The sequence below is a fragment of the Telopea speciosissima genome, chromosome 5 (genome assembly GCF_018873765.1).
Source record: "Telopea speciosissima isolate NSW1024214 ecotype Mountain lineage chromosome 5, Tspe_v1, whole genome shotgun sequence".
Lineage (NCBI taxonomy): Eukaryota > Viridiplantae > Streptophyta > Magnoliopsida > Proteales > Proteaceae > Telopea > Telopea speciosissima.
Genome location: NC_057920.1, coordinates 56,630,517 through 56,658,362, shown reverse-complemented (window position 1 = coordinate 56,658,362; position 27,846 = coordinate 56,630,517). Strand labels below are relative to the sequence as shown.

The 27,846-nt window shown below is 35.8% G+C and overlaps 1 protein-coding gene across 1 annotated transcript; it reads right to left on the bottom strand.

Moving 5' to 3' along the window:
- Nucleotides 1–807: 807 nt before the first annotated feature.
- Nucleotides 808–4,617, bottom strand: LOC122662262 (floral homeotic protein APETALA 2-like). Its single transcript, XM_043857843.1, has 10 exons — nt 3,474–4,617; nt 3,340–3,365; nt 3,147–3,177; nt 2,931–3,018; nt 2,417–2,562; nt 2,281–2,325; nt 2,089–2,180; nt 1,860–2,008; nt 1,506–1,751; nt 808–1,414 (listed from the first exon to the last, which is right to left on the bottom strand). The coding sequence occupies exons 1-10, from the start codon at nt 4,019–4,021 to the stop codon at nt 1,118–1,120; spliced, it is 1,668 nt and encodes a 555-aa protein (XP_043713778.1). The 5' UTR covers nt 4,022–4,617; the 3' UTR covers nt 808–1,117.
- Between the last annotated feature and the right edge of the window lie 23,229 nt (nt 4,618–27,846).

The window sequence follows — 27,846 nt, the reverse complement described above, 5'->3', positions numbered from 1 at the left end:
CACATTTGTACTATCGTTCAACCGTCATAGATGTAGCTTTCCTTCTTGGGGGTGAATCGCATAATACCTTATCTTGTGTATGTGATTTCTCTTGCCCTTAGATTTTATTCCGCAAAATCGTCATTCTGTTGTTTTCTTACAACAGTTTTCAATTTCTCCTACAAAATTTCGAATTTGAAACTGTTCAGTCAAGTCCCTCTCGTCATTAAAGCTTCCTCTGTCTGCAATTCCCGTGAAACTGATTTTAAGGTCACCCAGACCCTCAATAGCGACATCTCATCTCTCCCACCATATTCCCAAGAACTCATCTCTCTCTCCCTTTGTGTGTGTGAAATCTAATGAGAAGTCAGGGCAGACCATTAGTAAGGAGTAAGGTGTGTGAATGCAGGGGACTATCAATTGCATGGATTAGGAGAAGCAGATTTACAGGTCCAAGAAATAGAATATAAGAATTACAATTCAAAGCATCTAATCTTTGTCCATTTATATATATATATCAGGAAACAGAGGAGTACAAAAGAAGAAACTTTCTTTTTCTTTTGGGTAAATGAAATGAAACCAAACCCATACAAAAATTTGAGGGCACAGAACACATGGTCTGCTACTAATGACCAATCCACAACAATAAAAGATGGAGCTTTAATTTAACTAGATTAATATAATAATACTGAACTATATAAATATAGGAATTAGAATTATAAAGAAAGGGAAGGTTGTCTGAGAAGTTAAATAGGTAGGAGTTGAGGGGGAGTGATGGTGGGGGAGCAAAGCAAATCAATGAGATCAGCACTTGCGTCAGAAAGTTCTGTTTGACTGATGACCCATCATCCCCAACAACGAGAAGAGCTAGAGAGATGGTGATTCAGGGACTTTTCTACTTTTTCTTTTTCAGTTTTTACTTGCACAACCCTACTTAGCTACTGGCTTCTGCAACTTTTAATCTCTTCAGCGACCTGGGTTAATTGGGCTTTGTTTCACGTTTCCATGGAGTTGGTAGTGCCACTGCCAAGCAACAGATTTGTGTCTGAACTGAAAGATTCAAAGATGAGAGAGAGAGAGAGAGAGAGATCAGAAAAGGCATTGCAGAAAGACTTGCAAAAACAAAATTGGGGAGTTGTCAGGTGGGTCTCATGAGTGAGTGGAACCCATTCTTCTGCAGCCAACTTGGGGGTTTTATTATCGGCGATGGTGGGAATCCTGATGATGCTGCAGGGGTCGCGAACAGTTGAGGTGTTCCAGCAGCAGTAGCAGAAGCAGCGGCAGAAGCTGCCCAGCCACCATTAACACTACTACTACTATTACTACTGCTCCCTCTATTGTTCCAACCCGATTGCCGCTGCTGTGTGTCTCCTCCTGTCGCTAAAGACAGGCCTCCAGCTCCTCCTCCTCCTTCGCTACTACTACGAAACTCAAACTTCAGCAGAAAGTTATTAGTAGAATTAGTAATGACCCACCAGACAATCAATCAATAGGGCGCAGTCAATATATTCGATAAAAGTACGCACTTGATAATTCGGAGGACGGTAGTGTTGTTGTTGTTGTTGTTGTTGCAGTGCGGGAACCATTGGAGCTTCCCCACTTCTGGAAAATGGCTCATATCTCTGTATCCCATGGACCTTGAGTGAAGAGATTGGGGATTGGATGTGGGTTTGGTTAAGCAGCCGTAAAGCCTCGTTCTCATCGCTCCTGTCTCTTCTGTGGCTGTAACTCGTAGACTGCTCATCCGGAAGCAACTTGAATGTATCACTCAACTGCACAAGGAGAAAGTTTTCAAAATTTTACTCCAAAGATCATTTATGAAGTCCGAGAAATGAAGAAGAAGAAGAAGAAGAAGAAGAAAATGATGATGACGATGTTACCTGGGGCTTGAAGCCTTTTCTGTTGCTGGTTCCCCAGTCTGGTTCATAATGCATTGGCAAAGAGGAGGATTGATAATCCATGGTGGCGCTTTTGGAGGTAGAATTAGAACTCCCCAGACTCAAATCCAGGTTATGCCCAGTAGCATTGCCTACATTCCAATTTGCAAATTTTTAAAGGGAAACCAAAAAGATAGAATAAAGAAAAAAACCAATCTTGGGCAGGACTTACCTGCCAAATTGAGCTCCTCCTCGTAAATGCTGGGATCGAAGTTTGTCACAGCTTCCTTTCCATTGGACTTGATAGCAGCTTTATCATAAGCCCTGTTACAAAATAAATCTTCACAGTAAGAATCCATGAACAAAAATGGAACTGAATTACTGAACCCAGATAATTTGTTGTCAGAATTTTTAAGCAATTTACCTAGCTGCTTCAATCTCAGTATCAAACAGACCCAAGTACACATACCTGCAAGTGATTGAAATTAGAGAGAGAAAATTAGAGTTTCTCAGTATATAAGAAATCATGGTTATGGATATTTAATCTGATTTTCATTTACTTTTTGCCCAATAACTGGCCCATCCGAGCTTCCCATCTTCCACATTTGTGCAAGGTAACACCTCTGAATTTAGAACTTCCTCTCGGAAATCCGGTGCTTTGCCGTCGAAGAACATGTACGAATTCCTCTTTTGTTAAATTGCTCATCTGTCAGATACCACATTATAACATCAATAATCCTTACAACTACTTCATATCTGTCTTTGATGACAAGAAACCCAAGTTAAGATAGAAGCTTTCTTCTTTTGCTATTTTTTTCCCAAGTTGGTAAAGTCTTTAACTTTCTAAAAACGAATCAATAACGTTAGTTACGTTATGCTGTGTGTGGTTGAGATGGGGTCAGAAGGAATAATAAATTAATAAAACACAAGCATTAAACCCAGGAAAAAAACACAGGGGAAAAAAGGGTAAGGTGTCGCTAACTGTAGAAGATAACCACTCTCATGGCGGATAACTTGCTTTCTGTGTCTCTACCTTAAATGGAATTTCATGGAAACAAATACAATGACACATACCTGTTTCATATCTTCTTCATAATCTCCAATACTGAAATTTGTATCTGCTTCGATTCCCCGGAACTTGATAGCTGCTCTGTCATAGGCACTGAAAATGAAAAATTTTCTGGTTAATTAGATGAACCCATTGAAGCTTTTCAAAAGGGGAAAACAAAAACGAAACCAAATCGGAACCTTCAAGGATCAAAAGGGAAAGAAGGGGAAGGATGAGCTTACCGAGCAGCTGCATGTGCAGTATCGAATCCACCTGTACCCAAGAAGAGGTCCCATCTCAGTATCTCAGTAACCAAATACTATTCTACCCATTCAAAAAAAGAAAAAAGAAAAATTCAATTTGCTCTAGCAACAGAAAAAGGAAAGAATCAAAGAACCCAATTTCTCAAAAATGGTTGTTCTATTATCCACATACCCAGATAAACTTGCTTTCCACAATCCCTGTATCAACAACAACAAACAAAAAAATGAGAGTTTATGACTGAACATAAAGAAGAAAATTTTGATTTTGATTCAAGAAAAGAAAAAGTAAGGAGAAAGATCAAAAACCATATATGAGACTCCCAACGGCCGGTTCTTCTGTAAAAGGTGACACCACGATACTGAGAGCTTCGAGACCTGGGACCCCGGCGACTCTTCTTCATTGGCTGCGAAACATCGGCGGCCTTAGCAGAGGTGGCAAGGGGTTCCGACTGGCAAAATTTGACGCCAACCCAGTGAGCCCTTGGGAAAGAAGCAGAAACACCACCCTGGATCGTCTCCATTTCAGGCTCCTCCATCGGGAAAAACTGCCGAGTCACGACCGGAATACTTTCTAAAGAACAGTTGTTGTTGTTGTTGTTGTTGTTGTTGGCGTTGTGGGTCGTGACAGAGAAGCCAAAGATCTTACTTCTTCTCTTCCTCCTTGCTCCTCCACCACCATCTTCATCCATTTCCTCTTCTTCCTCCGATCCATCTTCAACAACCACAGCAGAAGAACTCGAATTGTCATTGGAAACAGATCCGACCCTTTTCCCCTTATCATCATCTCCTTCAACAGAACAACCTTCTGATTCCTCTTCACTCCTCCGGTCAGGCGAATCGTTGAGATTCCACATATTGTCAAATTAATCTTCCCTTGTGGTGGTGGTGGTTGCAGAAGATCGAAGATCGGTACTTCTCCAATCTTTACTCGTATCAACGAATAACAGATTAAGTTCACTTCTCATCTCTCACCATCGAAACCAGAATTTGGGTTCCTGTCGGCAAAAGATAATTCCTTTCTTTGTATATCTTTTTAATTTCTCTGCTACTTCTCTCCCCTTATTGTCTCTAGATCAGGTGTATACATATACAATATATATATATATATATATATATATATATATATATAAACTGAGATGAGATGTTTCATAAAACAAGAACCTCAGAAAGACTAGCTATGAGAAGAACTGTGTTTGCCAAAAGGTAAAATAGCCTACAGATGAGATGTCCCCCAGAACTTGAATCCCCCAAACTCCAAATACCCAATACAGCATCGACAAGGCCAACCTGAGAAAACTTAGCAAAAAGCACCGACCCTTCACGCCTCTCTCTCTCTCTCTCTCTCTCTCTCTCTCTCAATCATTCATATTCAGATACTTTCCTCACTCTTCCTTCTCCCCCAAATTAACCCTTTTGCTTTAGAAGAAGGACTTTACTGATTACTCTCTCCATCTCTTCAGGGCTTACTAGTGAGTTCTGTAACTCTCTCTCTCTCTCTCTCAAATGGAAGGGAGGGAGGGGGTGGAAAAAGAACCATCTCTTTCCTTTACATCTTTCCGACGTTAACCAAATCGAAAAAAGCATCCTTCTCTCTCTCTTTCTTTCACTCTAAATTACCACTAATAGAAATTGAAAAAGAAGTAAACGTTAAATCAAAATGGAAATTGGAGAGAGAGAGAGGGAGGGGGGAAGGAAGGACTAATTACTTACAGTTAAAACTTGCAATTTTGATTATTAAATCTGTGTTGGGAGTTTAATCTTACGTCATTTTCGTACCATGCAAACAGTAAATACGAATATAAAAGCTCTCTCTCTCTCAGCCTCCCGTATGCGATTCTGCTCAAGCTCAACCTTTCACTTTTCCTTTTAAATTTTTCTCTTTTTTTTATTTTTCTAAAAAAAAATTGCCACGATTCCTTTACTTTCTTTTTTTTACTTTTATTTGATGATTTCATCGCTGAAATCTTACACCGTTCATGGGATGTGGGGCTCAGATTTCAAACATGGGTTTCAAACTTGTGGACAATGTGAGATCAAAGGTACCCACGTGGGGAGGGAAATCGTACTATATTCTAGGACATAACTAAGTTTCGATTAAGTATCTACTTTAGCCACATTGTAGATTAGATTAAACTAAAATTTTATTGACACATAGATCCCTTGTTCACATATCAATCTTCAACTCAGAATTGTTTTGTGGAAAAATAAAGCATTGAAAATCACAAAAGATTTGATAGTGATCGAACTATAGTATAAGGATTGAGTTTCTCTATATTATGCATATAGAGACTCCCACTCCTCTCTAGCATTAGATGGGACTCCTAGGGGCAACGACAATTTCTTTGGATGAGACTCCTAAAGGCAACGATAAGGGTGTCAAATGGGACGGCTCTGGATAATTGGGACAGTTTTTTATCGGTTCTAGTCCCAAGGAGGTCAACCTTAGAACCGTCTCATTTACTAAACAGTCCCAAAACTAAGATTCATTCTCGTTTAATAATGGGATGGTCCGGTCTGGCTCCTTGGCACTCAAAATCTCAAACAATCAAATATGTACAAATTACTAAGTTTACAAATACATTTCCCAAGCATACAAATAATTAAATATATTCCTAAACATAGAATAATCAAACAGGTCCAGAACCGAAAGCGGGATGATTCTGGAAGCGTTGCGGCCCTATCGGGCGCCTTCACTTGCTCCTCCGCTTGTTTGAAATGAAGGTGTCGAATTCGTAGTGGACAGAAGTTGCCTTCATAGCTACTGCATATCTTCTCAATTGCACCCCTACTCCTATGACAAAGAATGTCTCTCCACTTTAGAGGTCCTGCTTTGATCGTTCCACTAGCGCCATGAATCAAATTCAATGAATACGAGCGCTCTGGAATTCCACTGATCCTAATTCATCCTTCAATACCTCTTTTCTCTCTCCAATTTCGAAAGACTTGTTGTTTAGAAGCTGACTAGTCGACCCAGTAGCGGAGGAGAGGGACGTTCTTGTCGTCCTTGAAGGAGAGGAACTGCTTTAGGGGGTGGGTTACTGTTGTAGTTGGAGTGAGTCACAGTTCCAATTCCGGACACATTGACACCCTTTGGCAACGATAACTTCATCCAATAGCGAGAGAGATACTCATGATTTTAGAATGTCTACATCACGGGTATAAAATTAAAAATAATTAAAAAAACTTTTTCCATAATAGATTGTATGTACATACATGAAATACATGCATAGCTTGAGGTATTGGTATCGGATCACTTTATACGAATGATTTGTGTCGATAACGTTAGTCACTGATCCTAATACCATGCCAGTACCATATCGATGAAATGGTGTGGATCAGAGGTAAAATAGTTAAAAATCTGGTTTTTTAAGAAAATCAATATGTTTTGATCCATATGAGTATCATATTGATTTTGAAAGTGACAAATGCCAAATCTGGTATCATACACTAAATGTTAGAATATCCTTGGGTTTTTGTGAAACTTTAAATAAGTTTCAAACAATAAACTAGAACACGATTGAATAAAGAATACAAAAGAAACGATGTGCACCTTGCACCTTGGTATGTTGAAGAAAACCTCATTCAACTTTCTCACACGATGAATGCGAACAAAACCTTAGTTTGAATATTCCATAATCTTCTTGTCTCACTTGCACTTCTCAAATACTTAGTGAAAAGAACAGAGAATGAGATCAAGAGACTGCAGGGACTCCAACCATATATTTATAATACAAAACCTTAATTTTGATCCACCCTCATAATACAAAGGAATAAAATATCCCCATTAATCTTAAAATGATTTCAAACCCGATTTTATGCCCATGGACCTACACAAATAATTAAAATATAATTAATTAATCCCACAAAAAATCTAATAGATCATGAATACTGGTCAATACATGTGATTTAATATGATTCTCTGCCTATACCTATTATACTTTTTTTTTTTTAAGTCTACTACCTATATACCATCTTTTTGGTATTCAATGATTATATTTGCTCTTTCCTGATTTATCAATAGGAAAACTTTATTTTTTTTTCCTTTGTTTTGAAGGAAAAGTGGGAGAAAAGGAAACAAGTGGTCTTTTGGGGAGTAGGAGAGAATAACGTTTGAAGCTCCTTGACCCACCCTCAGGAGTCAGGTCCCTCCCCTCCCACTCTCACAGGGGCAGGGCTGGGGGTCTGCTGCAAACAAAGAAGAGACAAGGGTCAGAGAGAGGGAGAGAGAGGAAGTGGGGACTATCAAAAAGGGAAAATGAGAATAATGGAAAGAAAAGGGTGTTGTTTCCAGAAAAGTCCAATCCAAGAGTACGGGAAATTGCCACGTTTCTTCCCTCTCTCTCTCTCCTTTCAGTCTTCAAAGCTATTGTGGTCTCTCTGCTGAGTAAGTCAGTAGGCCCCACAAACCCCTCGAACATATTTATTTGGCCCCAACTCCTCCAAGAACCCCTCCCTCTGCTTTCTCTGTTGTCTCTGTTGTCTCTGTTGTCTCTGTTACTTCAGACTTGGATTGAATGAACGTTGCTCAGTTTACACAGCTTTAGCTTTGGTTTTAGGTACAACACTTAACTGATATAAATGGAAAAATTTGGTAGAGTATTATAAGGAGTGTGTGAATCCTATAGGTAAACTTGGATAGAGGATGTGGGGGTTACAACTTTCAACTTACAAATTGATGCAACCAAATGTTGGTGGGTCTTGGGGGTGGACCCCACACGTTATGGATAGGATTGTAAGAAACGTACTGGGACAGTAAAACACCCCCACCCCACCGTGGTTTTAGGTATAAGTAAGGGTGTCAAAATCAAACCGACACCGTTTATTGAAATCAAAATCGTAAAATCGTTTAATAAATGATTCAATTATATTTTCAAAATTAAGACCATTTAATTAAGTAGTTTAAATTAGATCATATCATATTTTGAGAATGGGGTGAAAATGTTGTGGCATTGGGTCCCACAATGTAGTGGGTTGGAGAATAGAGGTGGGATTTTTACTTTTTCTATGATCAGTAATCAAAGTCCTTTGTTTTTTGTAGGACTTTGAATAGCATAAGGGTTGGATTTTCAAGTGTCACGTCGGTAGATAAAAACTTTAATGTTGTTTCCTAAGCTTTGGTAAATTCAACACCTCAAGTTAAACAAACAAGGTTGGAGTGGGATTTTGAAGTGCCACATCAGTACTTTTTCACCCCAAATAAATCCTCGTCAAACAAACCGGACTTAGAGAATTTATTTATGGGAGAGGGTTGTTTGAGAAAGTAGGTATCCTATAAGCCTAAGGGTGTCAATTAGTTGGTTTGGTTCGTTTTCGGTTGAATCAATTTGGTATATTATTAGGTTAAATCGAAACTAAATTGTTAACAAAGTTCGATTATGGTCGATTTCGATTTTTTGGCTAAGTTGGTGCGATCTTTTTATTGAGTTAATTTAACGGGCTCTTATCGATCCATTATCAGGTTATTATTGGGTTAGTTTCGATTTTTCATTTATATGGTTAAAAATAACGAGGAAACATGTTTTCAATTTCTTTTGATTTTTTTTTTATCTTGTTTTTCCAATTTCAAATCGACTTTCGATTTTGGTCTAGTTTCTAGTTTTGATCAATCCATAGTGAGTGATGAGGGGACCTTACTATTAATGGAGTCAAGACAATATGTTGTTTGTTTGTTTCCATGTAGAATGAGGAAAAGAAAAATGTTTCTTGTGAAATATAGGACCGAGTTTTCCTTCATCCATGATGAATGAGAGTTCGTTCACTGTGGGGCTTCAGATGAGCATGGGAGCATATCAGAAGGGTGTTTTGGGGAATATACTAAAACCTAATATGAGTTTGTGAACCCTAGGATGGTGAGGTGAAATTTCACAAAATATCTCTTGCATGAAAGAAAAAAAATTATAACGAAACAAACAAGAAAATCTCTCTCTCTCTCTCTTAAAAGATTTCATCCCTGACCTAATAGGTATGGAGGCATAAGAGCTATACCACGGTTCAAGTTATCAGTAGCATATCAGCCTATATGTATCGATATCATTGGTACCCATATCGATATGATACCAATAACGTAGCGGTGGTATCAGTACAAGAGAAGATAAAATGGTCCTAAAATTAAAGTATTAGTATTTTGAGGGGGCTAAACCACCCTCATAAAACTATTTCACGCCGATATCGGAATAGTATTGATAGAGACAATATAAGTACCAATACCAATACCAATACCTAAGAACATGCCCCCTACAAGCAATGGAAACCCAACTAAACTTTGGAATTTGTTAAAAGAAATTGTACACAGAAGAGAACAATTGACAACCGCGATTGATATAAGTGTAGAGCACACTTGGAAAATCAGGTTTTTGGACTTGACTCATCTTATCGAGTTTGTCATGATTGGGGCAAAAATATCAAATTTTTGTTTACTTGGACGATTTATGATCAGTCTCGTTATTTTTTATCCTGCCCCAATCTACACGATTCTTGACCATGTTTCCAAAATTTTGACAAACTCAAAACCCAAATTTTCAACTATGGTGTGAGCATAAAAATTCATGCAATGAGGAGGTCTTCGGTTCAAGCCTCGTTGATCACAGCTTCCCTCCCCACCCATAGAATTAGAATAGTACATATCTAAAAAAAAAATGGTACGCAGAGAATATTGACCTTTCAAGCTTCAATAGCCAATGGATGTTGACAGATCAGAATCAGGGTGGCCTTAAATGATTTGGACGGCTAGGGTTTTAGTATCTGACTTTACTGTACCACTTTGGGATGGTTATAATTAATTATTGTACAAGGATATCTCATTGGACCCTTTAATTTGTGGGAGAGGAGTAAGTGGGGACACATAAATTTATTACTTTATTCAATTAAAGTAAGGTCTATACGTAGATAATGATGATAATTTTGGAAAAAAGGAGGGGTTGGAGCAATTAAATGTTAGTAAATATAGAAATAAAGCCAAAAATACTTAGAAATTAAAACATAATAATTTATAAAGGAAGCTTCTTGTAAATTCCTTCCTCAAATAGTTAGACCAATCTACATCTGATATTGATATCTCATGAATCATGTGTTACTTCCGTCCAATCCAATTTATCTTTTATTGGGTGGTGGTGCCATGGTATGATGGTCAGGGGAATTTTGCTTCAAAAGCTAAGAACTAGCTTAGACATTAGAGTTTTCAAAAGCCCCTTTTTTTATTTTTAGTATTATTATATATTATTTTGAGATTTTTAAATTTTTTTCTTTTAATATATATTGATATTGGGATGAGGGATAAGAAAAAGGAATCTGAGGAGATATGGTTATGATTGGTTGCTGGCATTGTAGAGTAGTCTACATTTATGGGTGAAGAAGACAAACCTTTATCAGAAAAATACTCTAAAAAAGATATTAAATCCTCCAATCAATTGCTTCCCAAATTTTTATGAATGAGAGTTTCATTATAAATATGATAATCCAAAAAAAAAAAAAAAAAAAAATTTATTAGAAAACGTAAATCAGTTGTGTAGCCCTTGCACTATGAGTATGAGGGTCAATGAGAGTATGCATAGATGCATTGGTTTGAATGAAATTATTGATTTCACTCGGGGATGAATGGTCTTTTTTGCACGCTCCTGCATCTAGACGTAGTAACCACAAGACTGGTTAGTGTTTTTTTATTCTTTTTAAAATTATAAGGAAAAGGTATTTTGTCTGAGAGCATGGCTCATGTGCCAGACACACAGCATGAGGTGAAATGACCGCCCCCACCCCTAGTAAAGCTGAAATCCCGTCCATATTAATGCTTCCATTTGCACTCCCATTGACCCCTGCATTGGTGCATGGCCATGCTCCCGGACTGAGAATACATCCCCTTAATTATATTAGGGAAATAGAATGCTAATCTAACTGATCATGTGGTTAGAGTGGTTCTTGCGTTTAGACATAAACCAATGTCTTTGTTCGTGAAAAGACTGTTCAATCCCTAGTGAAATAAAAAATTGCATCCAAATCAATGCCTTTATATGCACTTCCATTGGTTATTGTGCTGGTAAGGGCTACAACACTACACGATCGGTTAGCATACAAACCTTTTTTTTTTTTGTAAATGATCACCCTACCTAATCAAATAGGAAAATGACACCTCTATCGATGCTTCTACGTGCATTTCCATTGTTATATGTGGGATCATGCTTCCCCATAGAAAACACTTCCCCCTTTCTTTTTTTGTAAATGTTGTATTATGTGTGAAAAGAAAATACTAAGAAATTCGATGGATGATTGAGTGGTCTGATGAACTTTACCAAAAAAACAAAAAAGAGCGTGCAATGAGTTGGGATGGTTGCTTCCAGTCCATCACCTCTTTTTGTCTTATTTTTTTTTGTGTGTGGACGAGAAATCCCCTTGTGGTGTCATCCAACTAATCTTAATTCCTCTATGAAGACATTGACATGTACAAAGTGATTCCTTGTTCATCATCATATCTTTCTCTCTCTCTCTCTACCCAATCTTGTCTGCAAGACGCACAGTTTTTTGTTCATGGAATCGAATCGAGTATTAGTCAATTTTGAAATCGATATCAATATTGATACCTATTCGTTATATTGAATGTGTTTTACTCTCAAAGATATTGATACTAACATGAATTTTGACCACTTTACCCTTTGTACGTTTCGTATCACCAATTTGGTGTCGATATTGGTCAACACCGATATCGATACAAATTGCAGCCAATCTGATATTGATTCCTATGATCCTATCAAAAAAATAAAATATATATAAAAACTCCTTATTCCAGACAGCATTTGTCTTTCAATTTATTAAGAAATAGAAATTTTTATTTTTTGGTAAAGAAATAGAAAATAATAACAATACAACAACAAACTCATTCTTATATTTTGGGTGAATAACAACAAACTCATTCTTATTCCAACTTAATGGGGTGGGGTCGGCTAAGGAAAGAATAACAAAATGTCAAAAAAAAAAGGATAACCTAGTTTAAGAATCCCCTTCCCCCTCCACCCCCCCTCCCCCGCGATCATTATCACCTATAATTCTGACACCCTCCAATTCCCTACAATCCCTCACATGGGAGTGAAATGACCACTTACCCACTGCCTTGGGAAGTTTGTCCAGGCAATGGGTAAGTGGTCATTTCAACTCTCATGTGAGGGATTGTAGGGGAATTGGAGGGTATCAGAATTGTAGGAGATAAAAATTCCTCCCCCCCCCCCCCCCCACCAATAGATGTCGGAGAAAGAATGCTATTAGGTCGTTTGCGGTGCACGACCCTTACGTCCAAACAAAGGGCTGTACGAAATGACTGCCACGCCTCCATAGAAAGGTAGAACTCCCTAAAGGTGTGACAGTCATTTTGTACGCCCCTGTGTCTAGGCATAGGGGCGACACAACGCATGCGCCCAAGTAACATTCTCTTTCCCACCTGGGCACATGCGGTGCATGGCCCCTGTGCCCAAACACAAGGGCATGCAAAATGATTGCCACACCTTCGAGATTTTCTGCCATTTCATGGGGGTGTAATGGTTATTTTGCATATCCCTGTATCTAGGTTCAAGGGCAGCGTACTATGCACACGCTTGATTGGCATTCTTTCTCCCATATATATATTACAAAAAAACATACATTACATATACACTGAATAGCCTAAACCGCCAAATTAGAATCCAAGGCATAGATGATCGCTGGCAAATGATTTCTGAATCATCTCCCAACAACAATAATAAAAGAGAGAGACAGAGAGAGAGAGAGGACAGATTCATAGAACTAGCTAAGTTCCATAATGGGATTGGAATCTTTCCCTTCGAGGATCTGATAATCTAGAAAATAGGGTAAGGGGTGAATCCTAGGCAACCAAAAAAATAAAAAATAAAAATCTGTTTGGGTGTTATGATTATGTTTGAGATCTAGGATTTGGTACGAGAGAGACTTATTAGTCTTTTATTAATTTTTATAATGATTACATTGGAATTGGCAAAACATTTTTAACGTATGCAAGTACGAAGGAAAAATGTATAATTAGAAGGAATATTATTATTATTAGATTGAAAAAAAAAATTTTATAAAATGAAAAGTGAAGGGAAGAAGAAGCTTTTATTAATGCTTTAAGCAACTAATAAGTGGATACTAAAAAATCAACGTGAGACATGTGTGGTTGGAAGATTTTAATTAATTTTTTATTAACCAAAACCTAACAATTGTCAAAAAGGAAATATTGGGGTGGTGGGTGGAGAAATTGCTATCTCTCATTTCATCCTCGTCGACCCATAAACTATTTATTTTATTTTATCTATTCCATCCATCTTTCTAACATATGATGCATGTCCCGTTATTATTGAAAACCACACCACCTCCACCTTTGCTTCAACCCTAAAAAAAACAAAGAAAAATTCTTGCCTAACATGTTACTCCAAAAGAATATATATATATAAATAAATATAAATATAAAATAAACAAAATTTATGACCGTTCAACCATGAAGGGAATGGATGTGATAATTAGTTATTCATGTTGCAAAAGGGTTTTTAGGGAACCATGAAATTTATGAGTGACCCACATGTTTACAAATAAATAAATAAATAAATGAGAAAAGGATCCTGTTCAACCCCCTCCCCCCTTACCCTCTCTAAAGGGGTTGTGAAATGATCAAACGACCCTTGTTGATTACCCCGCATATCCATGCAGCCTGACAGTGATCTTTAACTCTAAGTAAATAAATAAACAACTACATAAAATATTCACCACCACAAGATGGAGAAAAGAAAAATGATAAAAGGGGGGGGAGGGTTGGTGGCATGGTTTTAATGCACGGTATCAGAACGAGTTTTGGCAACATGCAAAACCGATATGGTATCAGCTTGGATCGACTGTGTCGGACAAAATTATCCCTAAATTTTCTTTAAAAATGAGTTTTCTGATTATTTTACCCCTTATCTATACCGTGCAACTGATATGATATCAGCACAATACTAACATTGGTGACTAACAAAATCGATACGGACGATACAATACCGATACTTAGAACCATGTTGGTGATTAACAAACCTTGAAAAAAATCCTAGAAAGCTTGATAGTGCGTGCACATATAGTTGCTATTTTAATTGATGATTTGACATTTTGTCTTTATAGTGAAGGAGAATAACCAAGCTAGTCCAAAATATATAAAGATTGTTTTTATCTGTTTTATTAGATCATTGTTTTTCGAATAAAGTTGAGTTTTGTAAATAATTTTAAAATATTATAAATAAGATTAAAAATCAACACATGATTAAAAGATGAGATAAATAAAATTCTCATAAATCTAGGCAATCACGAATACAACCGTGTGATAGGAATAATTGGATCTAGGAATCCTCAACCATCAATGTAGGTTTCGTTTCCCTTCTTAAGAAAGATCATTGCATTTTATTATTTTCATGTTTCTATTCCTTTCTCCTCTAAAAAAAAAATCTTTTTTTTCTGATATTCCATTCATATTCCTAAATTATCCAATATTTATTTGCATATTAATTATGAAGACAAACAACTATGAGAAATTTACTTGGGGAGCAGGATCACAAAAAGGTATGCTTGCTTCTTCATTATGACAGTTTTCATAGAAGTGTACCTCTTATGATTCTACCAAGACGAAGGAAAAAATAAAACCAAGAACATTAAAAATGGAATGCATGGGAATTAAATGATCTTTTGAATATGCAAGGAGCTGAGGGGACAAAGGATTAAACTGTTTAACAAAGTAAAGTTGGAGATATTTAATAGTTAGAAACATCGTTTTCCCTTGGGCTACGATTGATTGCAAGGAAAATTAAAGGGATGGGAAGTGAAATATTTCAAATTTAAAATAGAAATTTTTGTAACCATTATCCGATGTGATTGTATAAACTACCTAAATTTTTTATCTGGTACATTTTACATGTAATTTTTATTTTATTTTTCAAATAAAAAGGATTTGGATGCAAAATAAATTAAAATTTAATAACAAATTATGGAATGATTTGGAGTTAGTTGGATAATGATTACAAAAATTCTTTTTTTAGGTTTAAAATTTTCACTTCTCATCCCTTTAATTTCCCTTGCAGCAAAACTGAGCCTTAATGTAACCATGTAAAAATGTAGAAAGTTTAGGTATATAACATGGTAGACCAATTGTTAAAATTAAAACAAAAAAGAGCGGAGTAGAAACTACAGAGGCTACATTTGATTACTTAAAGAAATTTAAAAAAAAGGAAGTGGTACGGTCATATTCAACGGAGGCTTGGGGACGCCCCAATAAAGAAGAGTGATATGATCCCGATTGATGGAGCTAAAAGAGCTAGGGGTATGCCTAAAATGACCATATGAGAAGTTCGGAGGAAGGACATGCATTGTCTAGGACTGGTACCAAGTATGACCTCGGATAGAGCCTATTGGAGGGCAATGATCCATGTATCAAACCCCCATTTAGCTGAGATTCTCCAGACTTGCTGGGTTGTGCCTCTTTCCTCTTACTTTCATCTTTCATTTATCTTTTTATTTTTTATATTTCATTGACATTTTTCCATTTTTCATTTATCATCTATCATCTCATTTACCATCTCTTCATTCCTCCTTTTTGGTTTAGAACTCAATTTTCCCTACTTTGTTCTGTTTGGATCCATGTAGTCGACCCCATTAAGTTGGGATAAGGTTAAGTTTGTTCTTGGTGTTATTGGTCTTTTGTCTTATGGGTCGGATTTCCCATCTCATACTCATGTAGAATTAGTGAAAAACATTTCTAGTAGACCTAGGTATCGTTTCTCCTAGGTCATCTGAGGTCCTTTTTTTTTAGTTAGGGTGTTCATGGCAATGACGATCCTAACTTTTGTGTCTTTATTTTCGTCTGGGTATGCTCAGATGTGATTCTTGTATCTCTCCCTTTTTCCTTTTTTTGGTTAATATAATTTTTATGGTCTTTAAGCGAAAAAACAAAAAGAAAAAAAATTAGAACATCCCTCAATGCAAATTGTTCGGTGACATTAAGAAACTGAAAAAATTGGTCTACAAAGTATATAGGGTAAATTACAGATCATCCCCTGATTTTCAATCGAAAATCAGATCACATCTTGGTTTTTGAAAAAACTCAAATCACCCCTTGGTTAAGACCCCAAAATGACAAATTAGTCCCTACCGTTAGTTTTATGCTGTTAAGTGATGATGTTAGCCAGTTAAATAAATTTAAGTCCCTAAACTACCCTTGACCAATGTTAAAGACGAAGGAAGGGTAGTATTGTAAATTTAATTCTAATGTTTTAGTACAAGGGTAAAATAGTCCTTTCACACCAATAACTAACAGCAGACTAACACCGTTACTGTAGAGGGGGACATTTGAGTTTTTTCAAAAATCAGGGGGTGATCTGAGTTTCGATTGAAAACCAAGGGTTGGTCTGTAATTTACCCAAGTATATATCATTGTCGTTTTCGACAGTCCAAGAATTTTACCTATTACTACAAAATTGTTAATTTCTTTGTTATCGCTTGGAAAATTCAGATTTAATTTGAAACTTGACATGTGAGTAGGTGATCTAGGTTCTACATATCCACAATTTCAGCCTCACTTGACCTACCATGCAACATAAAATGTGTGTAGACTAGGTAAGTTTCCTCATCCATGGACACCCTAAATACTTACCATCATATCAATTTCTTGTAAAGTTTGGAAGGTTTCTTAGTTTCATGGAATTCCTCCAATGATTTCATTAGATTTTTTCCAAGGTTTTATATAGTTTATAGGGAGTGTAGGTTTTAGCAAGGTTTTTAAAGGGTTTAATGATTTATATAGCTGCAGTGGAGGTTTTATAAATTTCCAAGGTAAAGATGAAAGTAGTTAGTTGTATTCTTAATCAGCTTAGTAAGAAAGAAGGATATTTGAGCCACATGAACGATTGATAAGGTTAAGTCAACTGTTGTATGGGTGGGTCATTCTCTGATCACCTAATCAAATTCTGTGGATCACCTCAACCATACAATATTATTGTTAAGTTTTCTAATAATTGTAAACTTAAAGTGCACTAGATATTCCTGTAATATCGTATAATTGAAATTCTCTTCCAAACTGCCTTCCTCGGAACTAACATAGCCTTCCTGGATAAGGAATCAGTTACATTGTTAATCTCCCTAAAAATTGACTCAAAATTACATTCCAAAAAATAAGTGGCTATATGAGAAATATCATCAATCACCGGCTGTACTAATAACGGTATATTTGTGTTCATGCCCATGATAAAAGAGAAAAATTCCTTCTTTACAGTCCGTCTTTATAATAAAATCGGTCACAACACTTTGAAATTGCTTCTAACATACCGTTGTGTATTGCCATGGATCTTTACCACCTTCGGTTTTCTGTCCAGCCCAGTTCCCCAGTTCCTCTAACAAGGGGGGACTGAAATAACCACCTTACCCCTATCCAAACACTCTGTTTGAGTGGAGTCCCCCATCCCCTATTAGAAGATTTGAGGAATTGGATCAGATAGAAAACTGGAGGAGATAATTTTTTGTATTGCCATTGCTTCACCCAATAGAATGGAGTTAAAAACATAAGGGTTCGGGTTCAGGGAGTGGGATGGGTATTACAACCATATGTATCCCTCTCCCTAGTTACAACAGTATTTTTCTTTTAGTTATTATTTCACATCATCATGACAATATGTTTTGAGGCAAAATTTCGAAAATGATTTGGTAAAAGTAAAGATGTCTTTAGTTGTCCATTTAAGATCGCACAATAGATTCCTTGGTCACCTAGATTCCATACGGTTTGTGCCACATCTTATCAACTAGACTAGGTCCCACATTAGTGGAGAAACCCTGTCTCTTTGTATTTTTATTACTTAAAAAACTATCACTCTATTTAGGAAAGAAAGAGTAGATTCCCAATTGTTTGAAAAGTGAAAACCCATATTCTCTCTCTCTCTCAAACCAAGAAAAGTCATTTTACCCTCTCTTTTATTTATATACTTAGTCAATAAACCCTTTTGATTTCGAGAAAAGCCAAGTATCAATGAAGTTAATTTTAAAAATCTTTCCACTAATCCTAGGATATCTTGGTTCAAAATTTCAATCCTTACCCCATAGTTGATGTGACAAGAACAAGATCCCTAGAGCATATCCGTGAGAGACCCATGTTTGTCTTTTAACTATACAATCTTCAGTTTTTTGGTGAAACTTTTTTAAACCAAACAAGAAAAATTCTCTGTTTTTTTTAGGGTTAAAAACAAGAAAAAATTTCAAGGTTGAGAAACTTCCACTTATTCCTCTACATAAAAGTTCTATTAATCCTTTAGAAGAGATTTACTATAAATCATCAAAGAAGACTTATCCATACTACTAAAAAGGAAAAGGAAGAAGTTCTTCTTACCCAATTAACCATGAAGTTGAAACTACTTCAAGTGTGAGAATAAATTGATTTCTATATATATAAGGAAATTCCATGGACAAACATAATTTAACTTTTCACTTGTTGGGAAAAATTTGTAAACAAGAAAGTGGTACTCTCCCCTCCCCAAGAAGACCAATTAAAAGAATAAAGTTTTTTATCCATGTATCTATCTCTCTCCTCAAAGCAAGGGGGCAAAAGTGTATTTTCATATAGAGAAGAGAGAGATAGACTCATGGGAGTGTTGGCGTAGACCATACTCCCGAATAGAGTTTTTTTTTTCTCTTTATTTTTTTTTTGTCTGAATCCAATAATCCATTAAATTAAATTTTGTAACACATTACAATAAATAAAGTGCTGCACCACATCAGCCTCTTATCTCACATTTTCACAAACACAAAATGAGGAAGAGAGGAGGGGGTGGGCATAATACAAATTTCAAACTCATAGCCATCTTTTAGATGCTTGATGTCACCTCCACTCTGAGGAGCACCCTCTATTTAAATAGAAAATCAAATTTATTTTGGCCTGGGTAATCCAAACAAGGTGACCAAAAAGTTCTGCACCATATGAACTAGATGGGTTAACAACTATCACCCTCCACCATAGCATCTTTACATTTTATGTACTAAAAAAAAACCAAAAGACTTCTATTTGAGACCCACTAGACACTTAAAATCTTCCTTAGTGCAGACATTGACAATAATAATAACAACAGGAGGTGGGCTTTCAACAATGATAATGATGAAAGCCAATTTAGCAATTTAATTTTTGTTTTGCTCTTCTTAATTCCATTGCTACTTTATTGGTGCTCAATTTAACTGGATATGTTGTCCATGTTACCTAATCATGGGTAATTCTAAAACGAATCTTTATAATATATTGAATAAAATTCACTAGATATGTTGTTCATAGTATCATCTAATCATAGATATAAATTATTGTTTCTCACATGTTGAATAATACTATGAGAATGGTCTTAAAAATCTACTTGAAGAATATAGATTCTTTAGAAAATAATGAAAAAAAAAAAAAACTATACAAGATGAGCCATATGATTGAGGTAGACAATGAACCATCATATTTGAGATGTGACATAAAATCAATCCTTTTTATATATCTCGTGGTAAAAGTGATTAAATCATCCCTCCACCTAAAGGTAAGATGCACCATGCTTGACTGTCTTATTAATAGTTAAGATTTGTATGGCAACATTCAAAAGAAACAGCTCTGTTGTTTTTTTTGTTTTGTTTTGTTTTTGTTTTTCTTAATAAGTTTAGAATATAATATGTATGTGATGTCTAGTCTGTTTTTATGTGCTTTTTTATGAACTGAGTGAACAAAAAAAATGTATTGGTCATTAGGGAAACAAATTTGATGTTGTTTATAATTTAAAAAACAAAAAAACAGAAACACAAATTTGTCACAAAAACCAACCCAATAACCTAAGTCTTGAGCTTGACTCTCTCTACGGCTACATCCATCACCTTCATTGCCATTGCCGCTGCCACTGCCACTGTTGCCATCGCCGCCACCACTACCACCACCGATGCCACAGAATAGAAGGTATACTTCTATTAATATGCATTTCATATTTGTTCTGCTCTATTTTAGTGGTAGGAATTATTATTTTTCCCCCCAATTTTACCAACATTTCTTGTATAGAAGTATTCCAAATGAAAAGAAATAAAAAAAAAGTATTTCAGACTATAAAAATACTAAATTGGAATAGAAATTTGCCATACACACCCTTAGGCTACGTTTGGTAAATGTCTGAACAAAGAACGGGCGTTCTTGACTAAGAACGTTCTTTTGCGTTCTTTGTTTAGAACGGCGTTCTGAGACCAAAAATGACTGTTTGGTAACGGTCTCAAGAACGCTGTTCAGAACGAAAATGGTGTTTGGTAAAACCTGTTCTTCCCTATTTGATGTTAATTACAAAATTACCATTTCCTTCTAAATTACACCAATAAATACTTGTAAAATTCTTTTCTCTCTTACCTACCTTGGCATAAAATTAAAATATCTCATTAACATAACCAAAGTAATTATAAAAATATACCAAATTTAGAAAATGCCATTAAAATTGGGTTCTTATGTGGATTAGTGTCATAACTGACAATGCTATGAACAGTTGAATAAAAATTGGGCCTTGGTGGATTCGAACCACCATCCCCTTGGAACATGGTCATGTTCCAAGTGCTCTACCAATTTGAGCTAAAGACCCATCAAGTACTCATTGATTAGGGGACACAGGATAAAGTATTGTTAATTAATTTACTGTGTTCTTCCCAGTAGTACTTCCCAGCTATTTTTTTTTTGTGGTAAGGTGGTACTTCCCAGCTAGGACCACCAGTCTATACATGCAAAAAACATACAATCTGGTCGGCTTGTAAACAGAATGGATCCATCACAACCCTATAATTCAAAAATCACTAATGATGGTGGCACTCTGCCTAATGTAATGGATCCATCACAGCCCTATAATTCAAAAATCATCTATTAGGCAAGGAAGGAAAGATAATAAGGATTTCATACTAGTATAGTAATGAGATGAGCTTATAGCATTTTATTATACTGAATTTTATGAAGCAGACCAACATAAACCCATGCACAGTAAGTTTACTTTTCATATCCAACAGAGTTCAGTCAAAACAAGCAAGGAAAGATAATACAATGTAATATCCAACTGAAACTCCATGAATTCCACTGAACAACAGAGACCCACAATCTCAACTTACAACATAATCAAGAGATCATCTGCTCAAAAAAATTTAAATGTTCTTTTTTTTTTTTTTTTTGAAGAAATAAAAAAGCAAATAGAGAAGAACACTGACTCTGCATTACCATAGAAGGATAAAATCATAAGGAAGAAAATCAGATACAAAATTTATTCAAAATTTATTCAAAATCAAGAATACAAAGCAATTTCTACTCAGGTAAATAGAGAAAACAAAAAAAAAAACCCAACTAAATCGAGTAAACAGCCATTACAAAGAGAGAGCAGAGAGCTACAGATCTGCTACCTTACAGAGAGAGTGGGAGAGAGAGAGTCACCTTCACACTGCAGTTGCAGACAGGGTCGTGGTAGAGAGGATCACGCAGAATCCTTCAAGTTGTTGCTCCAAATCCTGAGACAAAAAAACTGAAGTGAGGGAAAGAACGAGACAGAGAGATAATAAAATCATCACAGAGAAGGAAAGAAGAAAGGCGCAAAAGCAGCAACTGGAATGACTCAAAGATAATAAAATCCCCAAAATCCATTATACCCATAACATCCATACCTAAAAAACAAACCAGAAAATTCACATTATGTATGAATAAAATCCCCAAAATCCCTAACATCCATTCCTAAAAATCCAGACCTAAAAATCAATTTTCTCAACAAATCCATAATCATACCTTTCGGCTGAATCCTTCAAATTTTAGGGAATTCAGACCTGGTCAGATCATCACAAAATAACGATCGAGAGAGAGAGGGGCAGAGAGAGACAGAGAGATAGCGAGATAGAGAGTGAGAGAGGGAGAGAGAGCGAGACACAGAGAGAGTGAGAGAGAGAGCGAGATAAAGGGTGAGAGAGGAAGCGATAGAGAGAATGGAAGAGAGAGCGTGAGGGAGAAAGCGAGAGAGAGATAGAGGGCATGGTACCTGCAGGTTCTCTTATGGGGTGGTCTCCTTCGTTTCCCCTTCTCTTCCCCTCCTCTTCGCAAGTTTCTTTCTCAAGCATCTGACGATTCACGGGTTTTGCTCGATATTTGCTCAAGCTTTCGTTCTTTGTTCTTTGCAGACCGTCTCCAAGACGGTCCAGAAGAACGTTCTTTTGGCAAAAATCCACCGGTTCGTTCTACAAAGAACAAAAACGACCCGCAAGCCAAACATAAAATGGCGTTTTTTTGTTCTTTTTGAACAAAAGAACTGTTCAGAACACTGTTCTGAACGTTACCAAACGCACTCTTAGTGTTAGAAACCTTGTTATTTTTTTTTCTGATATTTGAAAAACTATCTTTAAAAAAACGCAGACCAAATAAATGAAGGATAAAAGCTCAATAGGAAATATTAACTATCTTTCACAGGAAAATTATCTCCTCAAGTTCCTTGCCTGGCCCAGTTTCCCTAATGCCTATAATAAGGGGGTGGACCATTGGAGGAGACAAAGATCCTCTCTAGGTGAAAGAGTCAAGCATCTTGTGAGTGAAAGAGTCGCTCAACAAGGTTTCCATTTTTCGATAGAGGATCATCAAGAGAGATATTGTTTGTGGATGGTCAAATGAGAATCAAGATTCTGTACTGTTTTAAAAATGGTTTGCAAAATTTATTTTCACATAAAATATTAAAATATATGTACATTTTTTATTAAAATGTTTAATTGTGTTTTATGATTTCGATCACGTACATAGTCACTCTGATATGAACATGTACTATGAAATGGGGTTTAGCAGTATTTACACACATGTCTTGGATTCCATAATGATGATGTTGATTAGTGGAGGGTTGGTACATAATAAACGGTTATTATGTAATTTAACATTGGGATTGATTTGCTAATTAAAATAATTATTTTATTTTATTTAATGGATATGGTGCAATATATATTTTTTATTATCCATTAAAAGAAAAATAAATTATTATTTTACTATTTCCCTTTTTAGATTCTACTTCTTCCTTAATTAGATGCACATAAGGATTAGAAGTTGGACATCAAATCAACTTGGAGGAGAGAGAGTGTTAGCAGGGAAGCTGCTTTTCGTTACTGCGGGGTCTAGGGAGGGTCATAATATACACACTCTTACTCTTGCTTTGCTAGGAGGCTGTTTTTCGATTCAAACCCATGACTACTAGTTCGTAACGGATCAACCATATTGTTGTGCCAAGGTCTGCATTCTAAGTAGAAGTCTGGACAGACTTATCAATAAAAAATGAAGAGTGAAGATCATGCAATTTAAGCATGCTGATTTTCAACGTAAGTTATGGTTTCTGGACAATCCACCGAGGAATAAGTATGTTTACTCTGTTTTCTATAAGCAGTATTTGGGATCTTGACATCATCTTATAATTGCCCATTTTCTTATTCTCATAAATCCATCTAGTTAGGGTATAAAAGGGTTTTCATAAATAATTTGAGTGATTTATCACTAAGTCATTATCAAAAGTTCTACCATTATCATTTTATTTTTTGAATACACATACGAAGTGAAAGTATGAGAAAAGGCTGGTCATGCTGTTAGGGTGCCCGCCCAGCTTGTGTCATCTTCTCTGCTACCCCTTTGGAAAAGATCCCATTTGCCCTCTTGTGTCCGGCCCTATGATCCTTATCGAAAATTGACAGCATACCCAATCCCCTCCCAAAAGTATTTATTCTCATTGGAAAAAAATAAGTATGCTATACTAAAAATGTTAAAAAAAAAAGAAAAAAAGAAAAAAAGAACCAATTTTTTGACACCTTAATGGATGCCAAAGAAAAAATCTCTTTCTGATTCGTCCAAGAAATTGACTCATTTCTGTTTCAAATTTAAATATTTATAACCCTCCTATGTATGTCTATACAGTCCCTTGATAATGTTAGGGAGAAAACCAAATCATCTCATACCCGAATGCCCAACAGAATAGATCGATTCGGATTCTTTTGCATTCTTTTTTTTTTTTTGTGAGAAAATAAAATCATCTCACACTTGGTTTTTTGTACACTTTTAGTATAACACATTTTTTCTACAAAACCCCATTAGAAATAAAAGTATAGCACATTTTTTTTTTCCAATGAGAATAAATACTTTTGGGAGAAGGTTGGGTACGCTATCAATTTTCGGTAAGGATCACAGGTCTAGACAGAAGAGGGTAAATGGAATCTTTTCCAAAGGAGTAGGCCGGAGAGAGGATGACACATGCTGGGCGGACACCCTAGGAGCGTGGCCAGCCTTTTCCCATACTTTCATTTCACATGTGTATTCAAAAAATAAAATGACAATGATAGAACTTTTGATAACATTATTTATGAAAACCCTTTTATACCCTAACTGAATGGATTTATGGGAATAAGCTAGAAAATGGGAAATTATAAGATGATGTCAAGATCCAAATACACCTTATAGAAAACAGAGTAAAAAACATATTTATTCTTCAGTGGATTGTCCAAGAAACCATAGCTCATGTTGAAAACCAGCATGCTTAATTTGGATGATTTTCAGTCTTCATTTTTTTATTGATATGTCTATCTAGACTTCTACTTAGAATGCGGATCTTGACGCAACGATAAGGTTGTTCTATTGTGACCTAGTAGTCGCAGGTTTGAATTGAAAAATAGCTTTCCTGCAAACCAAGAGTAAGACTACGTATATTATGACCCTCCCCAGACCCCACAATAACGAGAACCTCGTGCACTCACTACGTCTAATTGCAATTAAAGTAAAGGGAATGGCAGCTAGGAAGTTCCTAGGGAACGTCAGATATCACGTAGGCTAATTATGTAAAGTCTTTGGCATGTTATCATGACTAACAACTAGGATCAAATCCCGGGCTTCAATATTTTTGTGAGAAACATGCCTTTGTGCATTAGATACATCACCTTGAGTCCCCATATAAGACACTCCAATAGATTGGTACGTGCTTAAGTTGTGGTCCCTCTCATCAACCATCATCTTTATATGGGGCACACTCCAATGAAGTTTCTCTAGTTTTTTTTGCATTTGTAAGATAAATCATTGTAATGTTGAAGTATTCATGCCTAAAGAGGTAAACGGATCGAATACAGATCAGATCTGATCGGATTTGGATATCGCTTGACCTGATACAAATACCTTTAAACGGATATGGATGTGAATCAAATCCGGATTTCTCCTCCGGTGGATACGATTTGCTTTCAATTGTCTTAGCTTTCGAATCTTCAAGAACCCTCAAGATTATTAACTACTTAATTTTTTATTATTAGTTGGATATCTATTCATATCGGATAGATTATAACCCAAATTATCTAAATTCGAATTCATATATCCTCTAGCTTGATACAGATAATCCCTAAATGAATACATATGTGAATTGAATTTCAATTTCGATTATCCATTTACATCCCTAGCTAAGCCATCCCTTGGAAATAAAATGGAATGAAAATTAGTGTTATTCCAAATTTGCTTTGTTAGTGAATGTTACGGTAACAATGCAATTTATAGATTAACCCGGATCATTTAGTTGTTTTTATCATTCAAAAATTCAAAATCAACTTAAAATACATTTCAAAAATACATACCAAACACAGCCTTAATTGCTCCATATACACTTCAAGGGTTATAAGAGATTGCCTTTCATGGAATTTATTACAGCTTTTGAAGTAGTTAAGAGTTGTGACTTGAGTTATGACATACCAACTCCCAACCCATTCCAAATCCCAAATAGGATTCTTGATGGATAAGACATGTTTTTTTTCTTGCTTTTGTTTTCCTTTATTGGGACTAGCTGGGCCCTTCCCTACTTTTCATTGTCAACTATTGTGGGTAGATTTCGATAGACAGGAGTGATGAGGGACCAGGAAAAAGGAATCCACAAAAAGGCTTTATTAGTATGACAGATAAGGCCAAGAGATTCCAAGAGGTATCTCTTAAAGGCTCAAACACAAGATCATGCCTTGTGTTTAATTAACAAAAGTTGGAGAATATGTTTATGGGAATTATTTAAGGTATAAATAGTCATTTGTAACAAAGAAAGCTTCAATCACCACAAGGTTTGCTTATTATTGAAATTGGATTAATTAGAGTAAGTGTATTTATGGGTCCAAGCAAGATTATTCTAAATAAAGAGAAAGAAAGGAAGAAACATTTGTCCTAATTACCAACCTTCAATTAGTGAGGAGTTAATGCACAAGAACTGTTCTATAAAGGTGTTAAATATTAGATGTTCATGTGGGCCCAATGCCTTCATTGCAACCCAAGGAATTTTTCTCCTCAACAAGGACATGCAAGCTTTAAGGAAGGCACACAAAACAAGCAAATTGCAGGCACTAAAAGAAATAATAATGGAGATGATATGGAAATCCAAATACACATATTTTGACATATAATGGTGGGTCTTAAATTCTTTATGCAATGGATACATTTGCATTTTGGTACTAAGGGACCAACCTCATTCTTTCTTTAGATATTTTCTTAAAGTAATATTGAACACTTTGAAGATGGCACCAAAAAATAAAATAAATGAACAGTTAGTAATTTAAATCCTTAAGTTGTAATTGGAGAGTACACATCATCCCCTGGTTTTCAAACGAAACTCAGATCATCTCCTGGTTTTTGAAAAAACTCAAATCACGCCCTCTACAGTAACAGTGTTAGTTTGCTGTTAGTTATTAATGTGAAAAGACTATTTTACCCTTGTACTAAAACATTAAAATTAAATTTACAATACTATCTTTCCTTCATCTTCAACATTGATCAAGGGTAGTTTAGGGATTTAAATTTGTTTAACTGACTGACATCATCACTTAATAGCATAAAACTAACAGTAAAGACTAATTTGTCATATTGGGGTCTAAATCAAGGGATGATTTGAGTTTTTTCAAAAACCAGGGGATGATCTGAGTTTCGTTTGAAAACCAGGGGGTGACGTGTAATTTACCCAAGAGAAAAAGATCCCCATACTATTTTTCTCTTCTCCCAGACAATTGTGGGCCCCTACTGATAATGCTGTTTCGTTTATTATCATTGGTGAGGAGTGGGAGATTTCTCTTATACTAGTATTGTAATGAACTATTTCCATTGAAGGAAAATATAAAAACAAAACAAAAATAATATTAAAGTTGAAATTGTATAAATCATGCCTAGTATGATTGGTCAGCTTCATTATTTGGATGTGGGTTGACTACTTAGCTTGATGCTTTCATGGGAGTGGGGAGGATAAAACCTCCAACCTTCACTAATCAGTTCAGTCATCTGCTTCCTACAAAAACTTGACTCTACTAAACATTTCAATTAAGAAACTCAAAATCGATTTGAAAATTTTATAAGGTGACTACATTTAAATTGTAGGGCACTACAAAAATCAACACCTATTTAGAAAATCCAAAGATAAATCTTAATACAAGAATCATAAATTTCCAATAGTTGTTTATGGTGTAGAGCTAGCTAACAATGTTATTTACCCATTTACAGGGATTTTCCAATCCCAAGTTTTTTAATGAGAGAGAGAGAGGATCTTATACGTTCTTGAACGCAATTTAAATTTAAAAATTCGACTTAGGAGTCCAAAGTAACGACCTAATTAGATCTTTGATAGTTATAATAGTCAAACTGAAAAAAGCAGTTGAAATTGGAAAAATT